Consider the following 15571-nt stretch of genomic DNA (forward strand, 5'->3'; position numbering starts at 1 on the left):
GCAGACAGGGCTTTGGAGAATTACAAGGTAGCCAGGAGGGAGCTTAAGAATGGACTTAGGAAAGCTAGAAGGGGGCATAAGGTGGCCCTGGTGAGTAGGATCAAGGAAAACCCCCAAGGTGTTCCACATGTGTGTGAAGAATAGGAGGATGACTAGAGTGAGTGTAGGACTGATCAGGGATAAAGGAGGAAACGTGTGCCTGGAGTTGGAAGAGCTAGCGGAGGTCCTTAATGAATACTTTGCTTCAGTATTCACCAGTGAGAGAGACCTTGACGTTTGTGAAGATGGTGTACAACAGGCTGATATGCTAGGGCATGTCGACGTGAAGAAAGGGAACTTTTGAAAAACATTAAGATAGATAAGTCACCAGGACCGGATGGGATATATCCAAGGTTGAGTGAGCTACGAGTTTTCTCTTTGGAGCAAAGGAGAATGAGAGGTGACTTGATAGAGGTGCACAAGATGATAAAAGGCATAGATCGAGTGGACAGTCAGAGACTTTTTCCCAGGGCAAAAATGGCTAACACGAGGGGGCATAATTTTAAGGTGATTGGAGGAAGGTACATGGGGGATGTCACAGCTAAGTTTTTTTTGACACAGAGAGTGGTGGGTGTGTGGAACGCACTGCCAGCAGAGGTGATGGAGGCAGATACATTAGGGACATTTAAGAGACTCCTGGATAGGCATATGAATGATAGAAAAATGGAGGGCTATGTGAGAGGGAAGGGTTTGATACATCTTAAAGTGGGATAAAGTATCGGCGCAACATCATGGGCCAAAGGACCTGTACTGTGCTGTAATGTTCTAAGGCTAACATTCCATTTTTTTTAGTAATTTCTTGCTGTAACTCTGTACATGTACTTTCTGCATCTCCTCAACCACACGTGTGCTAACATTTATTTCTTTCTGTTTGACAGGTTTTGTTTCTCTAATTTCCCTTCCAAGGAATAATCACACATTTTCCCCTATTCCATATTCTACCTTCTTGCCTACTCATTTTACTTGATATCCCTTTGCAGACTGTGCTTTTTTGACCACACATTTTGCAACCTACCTTTATATCAACAGCAAATTTGTATACATTTTCACTGCATCATTTCAACTAAGACATTAATATAAATGGGAACAGATGAGAGCTCAGAAATGATCCCTGTGACACCCCACCTTTAAAATTTTGCCAACCTGAAAAGTAATTGTCTATTTCAATTTTTTCTTCATCCAATCTTCTATCCATGCTAAATGTTATTCCAATCCCTTGTGACCATTTTTTTGTGCAGCACCTTATCAAATATCTTTTGAAAAACCTGCTGTATACCATCCACTGGCCAATCCTTACCTGTACTGCTAGTTATGTCCTCACAAACATTGACTAAAATGTGTTATCCATGAACTTCCTTTCATAAAACTAAGTTTGAATTCCCGATCGTGCTATGATTTTCTAAGCTTCTATTTACTTAATGTTAGCTTCCAGTATTATTCTGATAACAGATGTTATGAGCTGGTTTGTCGATGTTTTTTTTCCCTCTTTTTTTTCCCCTTACATTTGCTCTCTTCCATTCTGCTGAATGGTTGAGGATCATGAGGAATTTTGGAATATTACTGATGTATCCACTACCTCTACTGCTACCTTTTGTTAGAAAGAATCCCAGCTGCAACCAATTAGGCTGAGGAGATTTGTTCAGACTTACTCTCTCCCATTTCTCCAATACTTTATTACTTGAAATTCTTCAGTTATTCAACCCTTTGTTTTCTCTATTTTGTTGTATTTATTGTGGCTTCTGCAGTAAAAGCAGTTGCCAGTTTTTAATGGCTCAGCCATTTCTTTATTATCCATAATTTCTCCCACAATTGTCTTTGAGATCCACATCTATTTCTACTATGATCTCCCTTTTTATGCGGTTGCAGGAACTACAGCTATCTATTTATTCTGGCTGATTTACTCTTTTAATCTAACTTGTCCTTCCATATCAATTTTTTGGTCATTTGTGGCTCCTTCCAAAAAAAATCCCCCTATCACCAGGCTTACAAATGTCCTTGACTACATTACAAGTCTTTTAAATGCAAGCAAATACCTCAAGTCTCTTGGTTTGCAAAGATAGACCACTTTTCTCATGGAGTTTTTATTTTTAATGCATGTATATTTATTGAGAATTCAACTATTTAAATGCTTGCTGTTGTTCATAGAATCCTAAAATTATTACAGCACAGTAGGCAATCATTTAGCACACCGAGTTTATGCCTGCTCCCAAATTCCAGTTAGGCAATCCATCAGCCTCATTCTGGTGTTCTTTTGTCATAATCCTGCAAATTATCCTCTCTGAAGTCCCTATTCCATTTTAAAGACATCCATTCATTGTTTCTACTGATGCAGATCTTAACTACGTACTGCAGAAGAAAGATTTTACCAATTTCTTTTGCACCTTGTGTCTAAAAATTTAAACCTGTGCCACTTGGTCCTTCAACCATGTGCTAATGTAGAGTCTCTCCATTTACTTGAGCCAAACCATTTCCAGTTTTGAACATCTCTATCTAATCTCTAGTCAACATTCTTTGAGCTAAGGAAAACAACCCTAGTTCATTCTAACCTAAACTCCCTCATTTCTGGAACCATTCTTAGGAATCATTACTCCACCCTCTCTATGACCTTCATATTCTTCTTTGTTAGGTGCCAAAGGTTAGACACGATACTCCAAATGTGATCTCACCAATGTCTCAAATCTTGGAATATCTTCCTTATTTCTGTATTTCCATTTATTAATCCCAGAATTTCAGGTATTTTACTCACCATTCTCTCATCATGGAAACACAAGAGACTGCAGTTGTTGGAAGCTAGAGTCTACTGGAGGAACTTTATGGGTCGAGCAGCATCTGTTGGGGAGGGGAGGGGTGGTGGGAAGGAATTGTCAATGTTTCATGTTAAAACCCTGCATTAGGACTGAGAATGGACGGGGGGGGGGGGACACAGCCAATATGGAGAGGAGAGGGGGAGCGGTGAGACAGGGGCCCCGAGGTGATTAGTGGATTGAGGAGGAGCTGATGGATGATGGGCAGATTGAGTCAGGTGAGGGAGGGGGAGGGGTGGAGTTGGGAGAGAGAGAGGCAGGTGGATGATAGGTGGAGGCAGAAAATAGAGGCAGATAGAGCCAGGTGAGGAGAGTGGAGGTGAAGGTGGAGACTGTTAGAAGGGTGATAAGCAGGAACAAAAAGGCTATCAGTGCTGGAATCTGATAAATAAGGAAGGTAATATTGGGAGTCATTAGGGCAGAGGGAAAGGGCTGGGGGGGCAGAGGGAAAGGGCTGGGGGGGGCAGAGGGAAAGGGCTGGGGGGGGCAGAGGGAAAGGGCTGGGGGGGGCAGGGGGGAAGGGCTGGGGAAAGAAAACACACTGGAGGTGAGAGTTACCTGAAACTGGGTTTACTTTCATCTGCCATCCATCCGGCTCCTCTCTCACCACTCCCACTGTCCTCTTTATCCTGGCTATCTCCCCTCTCACGCCTGATGCAGGGATTCAAGCCAAGACATCAACAATTCCTTTCCCTACACAGATGCTACTTGACCCACTGAGTTCTTCCAGCAGATTGTTTGTTTCTCTCATCATACCCTGCCATTTTGAAGGACTAACGCACTTATATACCCAAGTACCTCTGTTCCCAACACACTGTTTAGAACTGTGCCAATCAGTCTTCATTGTCTATCACACTTGCTGCCAAAATATATCAAGTTTCTCTTCCCATTCGGTAGAATGAGCCATCTGCTATATTGACGCAAGTAGCTGTAGGTGGTGTGAAGAAAATGATAGTTTAAATAAAAGAGTAAGGTGAATAATTCTCCACATTCAGGCATTTGTTACATCAAGTACAGTATGGAAATTGTGCGTTCAGTAAACATAGGCTTAGTTATCGTTTCCATTTTTTTCATCATCGCCAACACTTTTAAGACTAAGAAGCAAAATCATTCAATTAACATTACAGTGCTACCATGAGTTTCCTACTCTCTTGCTCTCAGTGGTATCCTTAAGATTAATCTTTAATTCCCGGACCAACCTGGATGGTTGACAGTCCCATAACTACCATCGATATCAATTGTTGCGCCCACCCCCCACCCAGATGTTCAAGTTGACCTCAGCCAATTCAGTGACCAGGGAATGAACTTTGTAAATCCATGACCTGCAAACCTCAGTCAAAGACAGAGTCAAGTTTATTGCCATATGCTCAGCTGCATTGAAAAACTTACTTGCAGCAGCATCACAGGCACATAGCATCACATAAGCAGCATTCACAAGAAAAACATAAACATGCATTGAAAAACTTACTTGCAGCAGCATCACAGGCACATAGCATCACATATGCAGCATTCACAAGAAAAACATAAATTCAACAAATTATACACAATTTTAACAAGAAGGAACACAAATTGTACAAAAAATGTACATTTTAGTGAAACGTAGTCAGTGTTGCTATACTGAGGTAGTGATTAGGGTTGTGCAGGTTGGTTCAAGAACCAAATAGTTGAAGGGAAGTAGCTGTTCTTGAACCTGGTGGTGTGGGACTTCAGGCTTCTGTACCTCCTGACCGATGGTAGCTGCAAGGAGATGGCAGGCCCATATGGTGGGGATATTTGATTATGGATGTTACCTTCTTGTGGCTGTGCTTCCTGCAGATACTATCAATAGTGGGGAGGGTTGTGCTCTTGATGTATTGGGCTGAGTCCACTACTCACTGTAGTTTCTTACATTCCTGAGCATTTGAATTGCCATATCAAACTACAATGCAGTCAGGATATTTTCAACAGTCACACATTGATTGAAAACCTTCACAAATCATCTAAGAGTTTTAGGATTATCCTTTTTTATTTAAAGCATTTGTTCAAAATATCAATCTTTTAATGTTATTTGCTCATTCCCCAATTCCTTTGGGCTATTGCTGATTTTGTACTAGAATGTGAACAACAAACTCTCTTGGAATCTTGGCTCTACTGAGGGGGATGGATTTCAGGTTAGTCTGGATGCTAGGGAGCAGCTGGGAGCAGATCATGGTTAACATTTTAGGAAGGGGTAGGGTTAGCAATGTTGGGCACCTTTCCTGGCAGGTCCGACTGCCTGTTTGCTTGAGTGGCAATGGCAGAAGGTGGTTCCAGACCAGGGAGTGAGATGCAGGAGGTTTGGGATGGCTAGCAGAACTTTCCCACATATCACTAGTATAGAATATACAGAAAATAGAGGCTGTACACACGTTTACTTATAATTTGTTTTGTGCCTAAGATGGTGCTGGCTACTTCCCCTTCTTTACCAAGGGAAGGGAAAGCCCGAGCTTGGGAAGAGTAAGGTATCTCATGGGTGACTGAGCACAATGACCTAAGTGTGACCTGGTGCCTAGTAATGAATGTCTGTACTAATGACTAGAGTATATTGTGATTAGCTTAGATAGTAACTGTAGCAAGGTACAAGTATGTTGTGATTAGATTAGAGAAAGACTTATGAAGACAATTGTGGCAGACTGCAGGGAGTTGAGGAACGAGGGTCTGTAAATCAGATGTCACTGTGACTGACATGATTGATAATGCCAACTAGACTAGGAAGGGGCCATGAAAAGAGCTGTAAGCCTTTGTTCGGGGGCATTCAGTAACTAGTTCTCTGAGTGTCACAGCTTTTGTTTGCAAATAAAGGTTTAACTTCTTGAAAAATCTTCTGCGTCTCCTGATTGTTATCAAATCTCGATAATCCACGACACTAGTCTCTGACAGCCATTAGTATCAGGTTGGTACAGCCTCAAAATTAATAAGTCAGTGGGCAAATCCTCATCCGAGTCCACTTCGACAGGGGCAGACCTTGAACCAGGTCCTAGCTGATGTGGCAAATCATTAACCACAGTCCAGGGAGGGCAACTCATCAATCGTAGGGGGACACAAAAATTAGGAAAGCACAGAAGGGGCACAAAATATCAATGCTGGATAAGACTAGGTAAATCCCGAAGCATTTTACAAGTATATTTAAGAGCAAAGGGGGAACCAGGGAAAGGCAGGGACCAAAAGCCTAATCTGTGCAGGAAAAAAAAGAGGGACACGAGGTCCTAAATGAATACGTTTCATCTGTATTCGTTAAAGGGCATTGCAGTTGGGTTAAAAATTCTAGAATAAGTTGCCACTTAAAAGGAGGTATCGGGTGTCTGAACTTGTTTGAAGGTGAATCCCCAGGGTCTGATGTGCTATCTCCCTGGCTGCAATGGGAACCAAGGGGTGTGACCCAACATCACTACCTGTCGATGAGCTTTGACGCGGAGGCCCAACAGTTGAGCTGCGGAGGGGACCGGCTGACGAGGCAGACATTGATGCCGACGCAAGCTTTTCATGGCTCTCCGGCTGGCTGCAGGCAAGCGGGAGGGGCTCGAGCAGAACTGGCTCTCCGCGGAGGAAAGTTCTAGGTCGTTCTGCGTGGCGCGAGCAGCCTTCCACGCTCGAGGCCCCTTGACAACCGGGGAAGGCCCAAGCCCGCCTCGGGCTGCGGCCGACTGCCCCACTGTCTGGCTATCCACTGCATCTCCGCAACCCGGACCCGTTTTCTGGCTGCCCAACATCTCTCTCTCATCATTACACCCCAATGCTGAAACAAAAGGCCGTTCGCCTTAACCGGTAACTCGTTTTTCTCTTCACAGATACTGCCTGACCTGCTGGAGCATTGCCAGAATATTGTGTTATCATCTACGATTGATAATTTGCTTTTAGTTCAATACGTTATCGTTGTTTAAGTATTTTATAAAGAAAAATCATTTCTTCTGTATCAAAGAATAGGCGAGATTTTTTAACTAAGGCAAATATACCACAGATCAATGTTTGAATATAGAGGATTTACAAGGGCAACATACACACTTTAAATATTGTTATAAACTTTACATTTTTTTTTGGTTTTGGAACACTTTCACCAGTTACCAATTTTCATCCATTTCTCTAATCCTGGCCTCTTGAGCATGCCCAATTTTAATCACTATCCCTGGCAGCCAAATCATTACCTGAGCACTAAAGTCCAGAATACCCTTCCCAGAGGCATTTACTTTGCAGGCATCCTTTAAGACACTCCTTATAACTCCCTCTTTGACCAAGATTTGGGTTTTGGCCCTAATTTCTCTTAGATGCAAATGTCAGATTTTGTTTGATAAAGTGCGTTAGAATATTATGCTACATTGCTATAATTAATTTTTATAGTCTATTTTCTCAGTTTTGAAATTTTAACCTACCCACCGTACACAACATATAGGGTAGAAAATATTCTAGATTCCAGAAAAGATCATTTGAATGTTTTCTGTATGCTAGTTTTAGTTTGCATTCAGTTGCATTTATAAACCTTGCACTTGCTGACCACCATTGATTCTCATTTAGTAATGACTCAATTTCAGAACTCTTAGCAAAATTTGGAAATAAGGCTGTGGCCTCCTCCTCCTACCGCCCACCCCCGAATCTCTTTCAGCCCTAAAGTCCTTCAGAATCTGGTTTCTTGGGGAATCCACAATTTTATATCACTTACTAGTGATGGCTGTGCCTCTTGCTGTCAGTAGAATTGCCTAATTGCCTCCTAAAACTCTTCGTAGCTCCCTCATGCTCTTGGCTCCTTTTAGACGCTCAAAACCTACTGGTTTGACCAAGTTTGTCTGATAAATTTCAGTGAAGTTTTTTGGGACATTTTACTAGACATTATACTGTATAAATACCAGTTGTGATTGATTTCTACCAACTCTTAATCCTGCACGGACTGACTGTAATATTAAGAACCCACTCCCTTAATCTGAATTTCTCCCATATATTTCTTTCTTGCTACCCTAGCAAGATATTTAATCATCCATCAGCACCTGAGTCTACACTCCTTCAGAACAAATGTTGAATTCTGCTTCATTGAATATTCCATATTGACTTACATTATTCTGTGCATTAGTAAAACAGGGGTACTAATTGTCATTCTACTCTGGAGCATTTCTGTCAAGACTCCAATGAGAAACAAAGGCCATTCAAAAATAAAAGAATACCTGGTCCATCTGTTATCACAAATACTAGAGGACATGCATCTGAGGTGAGAAGGGAAAAGTTTAAAGAAGATGTGGGGGGGGGATAGTTTTTTTTTAAAAAAACATGGAGAATGGTAGGTACCTGGAACAGACTCCTGGTGTAGTGGTGGAAGCAGATACAATAGTGGTGCTTAAGAGGCTTTTAGGTAAGTATGTGAATATGCTGGGACTGGAGCGATATGTATCATGTGCAGGCAGAAGAGATTTAGTTTAATCTGGCATCATGTTCGGCACAGACATTGTGGGTCGAAGGGCCTGTTCCTGTGCTGTATGGTTCTATGTGCTACATACCAATCAATACCACATTAGAAGTTGAATCCTTGCAGTAATTTTGAACACCAAAGTTTCTGCCATTCCACTTAGTGAGAAAAAAAAGTGTGTGAGGAGCAATCACTGATGACTTTCTTGAATGCACCTCTAATGATGGTACTATCATGTAGTGGCATATTTTAATGTTGCTGGGTCAAATTCAGTGACTCCCCCCCCAAATCTTTCATGTTTTGACCACTTGCAAACCAATTAGATTTGCTTGCTCTACAGTAGCCATATTTAAAAAAGACTGCTCATGCTCTTGTTGGAGTCTGCTACAGAATATTCGAGGCTACCTACTCATTCTAAAACCTATCCCTAAATCACCACTGAGATTAATTTTAATGGGGCCTACAGATTGGGAGACCAAAGACTGGCAACTTCACTTTTTCAATTATTTTCCCTTAATGTTTTTAATTACTTCTAAGAGGATTGTATATTTTCTTTAATTTTTATTTACTTTAACATTTAGTATATTTAAATTTTTCAAAAGGCAAAGTTTTATGTTCTGTCAAAGCCAATCATAGTCATTCAAGAGGTAGAGCCTCCACACTGCAGAAGGAGTTGCCATCATAACCTTGCCATCTGTTCCAAGAACACAGGTGGCCGGTGACATGGATCCTCTGCATCCATTCCAGACGATGATCTTTCTAACCTCTTCAATCATGTATATATTACTTCACTTTGGTGTATAAGCACACACACAGGAGTATGAGAGTTATGGACAGAAAGAAGAATAATGCTTGTTATTCAGTTGTCTAGTCTCAAAGTAATACAGAAATTAATATTTGGGGGAGCATTTATTAGACTCATCAGAAATTTCAGATATGCCTTTACAATCCATTTCTTCATTTCCACCAGATTAATTTCTTAGAAATCTCTATGGATAACTTTTACATGCTCAGCACTTCACATAAAATAGAGAATCAAGCCATTTGGCTCAATTGCTTCCATCCTTCTATCAACTCTTCAATCTAGCAATACCCACCCCCATATAATCTCCTTTTTCCCTCAGGTTAATCCACCTTTGCCTTAAATACTCCCTACAAGGATTGTTGGTTTTGAAGTCAAGTGACCACTACTCAGCAAGCAATTGCAATTACTGTTTCACCTGTAACAATATCCCATTAGTGATGACTTGATGAATTATCAGTTAACGTTTCAAGCACTAAGGCAGAAATATTGATCAACACACAGATAATTCAGTGACATACTTTGTGATAAACACTGGGTACATCAGTCAGTTAAAAGCTCCAATGTAAAATTGCCACAATTCAGTTTAACGTTCCAAATGAACCAACAATCTCCTCAAGGTGAAAAACACAATGCTGGAGGAATTCAGCAGGCCAGGCAGCATCCAGTCAACATTTCGGGTCAGGACCCTTCTTTGGGACTGAAGATAGGAAAAGGGGAAGTCCAATATATAGGAGGAAAAAGCAGAGCAGTTTACATGGACAAAAGAGGGGAGGCAGTGTGGGCACAAGGTGGTGATAGGTAGATGCAGGTAAGAGATAGTGATAGGTAGGTGCAGGGGAGGAGAGAGCAGAGCAGACCCACTGGAGAATGGGTCAAAGGCAAGGTGAGAAAGGAAAAAAAAAGAGGCTAAGAAAGGGAAGAATAGAAGCAGCATGATGGGGGTAGGGTTACTTAAAGTGGGAGAATTCAATGTCTATGCTGTTAGGCTGCAAGGTTCCAAGATGGAAAATGAGGTGCTGTTCCTCCAGTTTGCACTTGGAATTCTCCTAGCAGTGGAGGAGGCAGAGGATTGACATATCAGTGATAGTTTGGGAGGGGGAGTTGAAGTGACTGGCAATGGGGAGGTGCAGATCATGGTTTAGTCCTGAAGAAGGATCCTGACCCAAAACATTGACCACCTGCTTTTCTCCACAGATGCTGCCTGGCCTGCTGAGTTCCTCCAGCATCATCATGTTTTTCATCTGGATTCCAACATCTGCAGTCCTTTGTTTCTCTAATCTCCTTAAGGTTCAAGGAACAACAATTAAGTTACTGGATGAGCAACAATGCACAGAACAGAATTCAAATTTCAGCTAAAGGATTTACATTGTTAATAATCTGGATTTGATTTAATTAACATCTTGACAACAACCACCACAAAACTACCAGATTGTCTCCAATGCCCTTCTGAAGAGAAAAACTACCATCCTTCCTTGGTTTGGACTAAATATGACTGCAGACCTGCAGCAATGTAATTGACTCATAAATGGTCCCCTGAAATGATCTGGTAAGCCACACAGTTGTATCACAACAGTTATAGTGGATAAATAAAACTATGCGGACAACCCAGATTAGACATAGAAACTGAACTCTGAGGCAGCTAAATAGTTCCCTGTTTAGCCCAATTTGCAAAGTACTCCTCAAACATCTTGAGCCTTGTTTAAATTGGGAGAACTGTCCCCTGGATAAGACAAGCAACAGCTTGACAGTTACATAGAAGCATGTGGTACAGGTAATGTGCCAGGCTTCTCCACCATGCTGTGGGTACATCTTGTGTTTCCAGCAGGACAGAACCACCAGATGGGGTTGTTCAGTAGCATACTGGTGGGTGGTAGCAGCCCTGGGAGTTCTCAATATCAACTCCAGACTTCATGAAGTTTCCTGGCAAGAGACATCTCTTGATTATCACCTTCTCCTCTCTCAGCTAATGAATCAGTGCTTCTCCATGTTGAAAGAAGCCCAAAAATTCTCTGGCTGGGGAGTCCAATTTTCTTCAGGCATGGATTTGCTGTGATACCAATGACCAAGGTGGCTGAGATCAGAAGGATATAGCTATCAGATTGATAGCTATATCCAAAGCAAGAAAGAGTCTTGCCTGCCCTCTTCAGCCTATATGTGGCAGATGCATCTGTCCATGATTCTATAGGCAGAGCGCCGTAGTGTAGTCCAGTCTGCACATTTAAGACACACACTATCATGCAGTGTGATACTACAATTGTCCTAAAAAGGTGAGACTCAAGTGAACTGACAGCTCCAACGTAGTCATCCATAAGACTGCAGAAAACCATCACATAATAGAAACACAAGAGATTCTGCAGATACTGGAATCTGGAGCAATACACAAAATTCTGGAGGAACTCAGCAGGTCAGGCAGCATCTCTGAAGGGAAGTAAATAGTCAATGTTTCAGGTCAAGACCCTTCATCAGGACTGGAAAGGAAGAGGGCAGAAGCCAGAATAAAAAGGCAGGGGGAGGGGGAGGAGCATGCTGGCAGGTGATAAGTGAATCCAGGTGAGGGGGGAAGGTAGATGGGTGACGGGGGGGGGGATGAAAGGGAATGACGTGAGAAGCTAAGAGGTGATGGGTGGAAGAGGCAAAGGGCTAGAGTAGAAGGAATACAATAGGAGAGGACAGTAGACCATGGAATAAAAGGGAAGGAGGTGGGGAACCAGAGGGAGCTGATGGGCAGGTCGTGAGGGCAGGAGAGGAGAAAGAAGGGGTGAGAGGGCCACAGGAATGAGGGAAAACAAAGGGGGGGGGGGAAGAGGGGAGGGGTTACCAGAAGTTAGAGAAATCGATGTTGATGCCATAAGATTAGAGACTTCCAATACAGAAGATAAGATGTTGCTCCTCCAACCTGCATTTGGTCTCAAAGTGGCAGTAGAGGACAATGTGGATAAGATACAGACATGTCAGTATGGGAATGGGAAGTGGAATTGAAGTGGCTGGTCACCGGGAGATTCTGGCTGTTGCAGCAGATGAAGTGAAGGTCCTCAATGAAGTGGTCACCCTATCTGCATCTATAGTCCAATGGCCAGCATACATTTCAGTCTACCATTATTGTCAAGCCGGGGATCATACTTGAAAGAGTACAGGAAGGTATGATGAAAGTAGCCATAGGTGTACCTAAAAGTGAGGTGCCAACCTGGTGAAGCAGCAAATGCAACTGCATCACACCAAGCAGCAAAATTTGTACGTAATTGACAGAGTTAAGCAACTCCACAATCAACAGGTAAGATTAAAGTTCTGCAGTCCTACCACATCCAATTGTAAATAGTGGTGCACAAAACAGCTAGCATGCAGAGGGGCTCCAAGAATTCTCCATCCTCAACAATGGCAGAGACCAACTGTGTTTGTTAAAAACAAAAGGTGAATCATTCACAATCATGCCAAATTGATGGTCAGCTTTGTCCCGAGATCCTCACTATCACAGAAACCAGTCTTTAGCCAATTCAATTCACTCCATGTTATCAAGGAAAGGCTGAGAGCATTGAATACAAAGGCAATAGGACCAGAAGACATCATGACTCTAGTACTGAAGACTTCTTCCTTCCATCCTAGGGTTAGAAGTGGCAATGTTTGCAGAATGTTCAATTCCATTCACAATTTCTCTGTAAATGAAACAGTCCATACCTACATGCAGCAAGATCCAGATTTAGGAATGGTCTGATATGTGTCAAGTACCATTTCTGTAGTGGCTGATTCATTTCCCAACATCCCAGAGCCTTTCTATCATTTAAAAGGCACACATTAGGAATATGATGGAATGTTCTCCAGCTGCGGCAAGGTACAAGCAGGTTGACGCCATTCAGGACAAAACAACCACCTTCACTGGTGCCTTATCCACCACCCTAAACATTTTTCCCCCCAATCAGTGGCACTCAATGGCTGCAACATGTACAATCTACAAAATACACTGCAGTTACTTGCCTAGGCTATTCTGTCAGCATCTCCCAAATTCAAAATCTCTACCACCAAGGACAAGTCAGCAGGCACATGGGAATATGGGAGTTTCCTCTCCAAGTCACACACCATCCTGATTTAATAAATATATTTACTGGTCTTTCATTGTCACTAGCTCTAAATCCTGGAACTCCCTACCCAATAGCACAATGGTAGTACCTTCATCTGCAGTGGTTTAAGGAGATGATTCATCATAACCTTTGAGGGCAATTGGAAAAGGGCAATAATGCTGACCTTCCCACATCACCTTTGAGGGCAATTGGAAAAGGGCAATAATGCTGACCTTCCCAGCAATGCACAAAGAGTGAAAACTGATTTGGAGGAAATGAATTTTACACTTCATGCACTAACAAAACCAGACTTCAGTTCTTCCTTCACTGGCTGTAACATTAATTGATGCTTTCAGTTTATCACCTTTAAGAATTGCATCATATAATTCGCTACTCAATGGGTTACAATTATGTTTATCAAGTTCCTTTGAATAGTTTTGTTTGATCTTCCCACGTCTACCATGTTTAAGTCTGTACTCTCCAATGGACATTATTAAAGGTTAAGAATCAAGTGAGCACATACAGTATACTTTTACATGACAATGAGGATGGGATGACAAGGAATCATAGCATCTGAATTAGCAAAATCATCGTGGACACTGAGTGACCACATCATTGCATTGGTCTGGTGAGTCTAAGAAGCTTATGACTAATCACAGTAAATCTGAGGTGCATCTTGATAGTGAAGTAAAAAAGTGTTTGCAAAATTTGTTGACTAAAAAGACAAGTCATTTGGTCATTAATACAACTTTCCATTTGTATTAATGGATGGACCCCCATATTTTGTCATAACTACCAAGATTTTCACTGTAACTAGTCTGGCACTGGATTGCCCTATCTTAAACTTTGGAAGTTACTTGACTTGTCTTTAGTCGCAACAAATTGTGCACATATTTTTTTCTTCACTCTCAAATTTGCATGAAGTTACAAGGTTTCATCAAATCTTGCTGGGAAAACTATTCACACCAATTACTAACACCAAACATTTGCTGACCATCCTGGGGCAAAAGAAAATATGCATAGAAAAAGTAGAAATAGGGTAGTTTTAAAATACCGTAAGATTGAAATGTTTTAGTGTTCAGAGATAACTTGGTGACCTTGTACATGAATCACTAAGTTAACATAAGGGTGGCACAGCTTGTCGAGCTGCTGCCTCACAACGCCAGCGATCTCTGTTCAATCTTGACATTGGTTCTGTTTGTGAAGTAGTTGCACATTCTCCCTGTGACCACGTGGATATTCTTTGGGTGCTAGCATGGACTAAGTGCAATTTAGAGTGGTCATTTAAATCTATTTAAACTGTAACTGTCATGATACAAGCTGCAAGGGCAAGAGGTTCAGTCTGCAGGGCAGAGATCATGCATTGGAAGCCCTAGAATTTTCTCCCCATTTTCTTCCATCCTCTTAATCATACAACTTCTCTTTAACCAATCTTTTGTCCACTTATGTAGTTTGATGTCAAATTTGATTTCAATAATGATATAGAATTCCCTTGGATATTTTATCTTGTTATATAGCACTACAGAAATACAAATTGTTGTTGTCGTCACTTCCCAATCCATATTTTCCTAGAGAATTTTACAGATGCTATCTCACTTAAATAGGGAAAGAGTAAACAGGGAACATACCTGTTAACCTAACATCAGTACTAGGGAAAATGTTGGAATTTACAATGAAGAATGCATTAAGTGAACATCTCGGAAAGAATAATAGAAGTAGATTCAGCAAGGATTTATGAACAAGAAATCACGTTTGGCTAATATTTTGGAGTTCTTTGAGGGTGTGACTAGTAGAAGAGATATGGACAAACTAGTGTACCTGGTGTATTTGGATTTTCAGAAGACAGAACATAGAAGAGTACAGCACGGTACGGGCCCTTCGGCCCACAATATCGTGCCAACCTATATTAACCTTATCCTCATTCAATCTATCCCCCTCTCTACTTCACCTCCCATAACCCTCTATTTTTCTTTCATCTAGGTGCCTATCTAATAGTCTCTTAAATGATCCTGTCATATCGGCCTCTACCATCACCCCCGGCAGTGCATTACAGGCACCCACCACTCTGTGTAAAAAATAAACCTACCTCTGACATCTCCCCTGAACTTTCCTCCACACACCTTAAACGGTGACCCCTAGTATTGGCCATTACCACCCTGCGGAAAAGATGCTGGCTATCCACTCTGTCTATGCCTCTCATCATATATACCTTTATAAAGTCTCCTCTCATCCTCCGTCACTCCAAAGAGAAAAAAGCCCTAACTCACTCAACCTCTCCTCATAAGACATGCTCTCCAATCTAGGCAGCCTCTTTATAAATCTCCTCTGCACCCTCTCCAAAGCTTCTACATTCTTCCTATAATGTGGCAACCAGAACGGAACACAATATTCCAAGTGTAGTCTAACCAGGGTCTTATAGAGCTGCAACATTACCTCTCGGCTCTTGAACAAAATGCCCCGGCTA

The 15571-nt window shown here is 41.8% G+C and overlaps 1 protein-coding gene across 1 annotated transcript in view; it reads right to left on the reverse strand.

The window, feature by feature from the left end:
- LOC127581886 (receptor-type tyrosine-protein phosphatase U-like) overlaps positions 1-6571 on the reverse strand; it is a 128779-nt gene extending 122208 nt beyond the window's left edge. Inside the window, exon 1 of the mRNA XM_052036714.1 lies at positions 6254-6571. Within this exon, the coding sequence (XP_051892674.1) occupies positions 6254-6571 (318 nt within the window). The remainder of the gene's footprint in view (positions 1-6253) is intronic.
- Between the last annotated feature and the right edge of the window lie 9000 nt (positions 6572-15571).

The sequence above is a fragment of the Pristis pectinata genome, chromosome 22, assembly GCF_009764475.1.
Source record: "Pristis pectinata isolate sPriPec2 chromosome 22, sPriPec2.1.pri, whole genome shotgun sequence".
Taxonomy (NCBI): Eukaryota; Metazoa; Chordata; class Chondrichthyes; order Rhinopristiformes; family Pristidae; genus Pristis; species Pristis pectinata.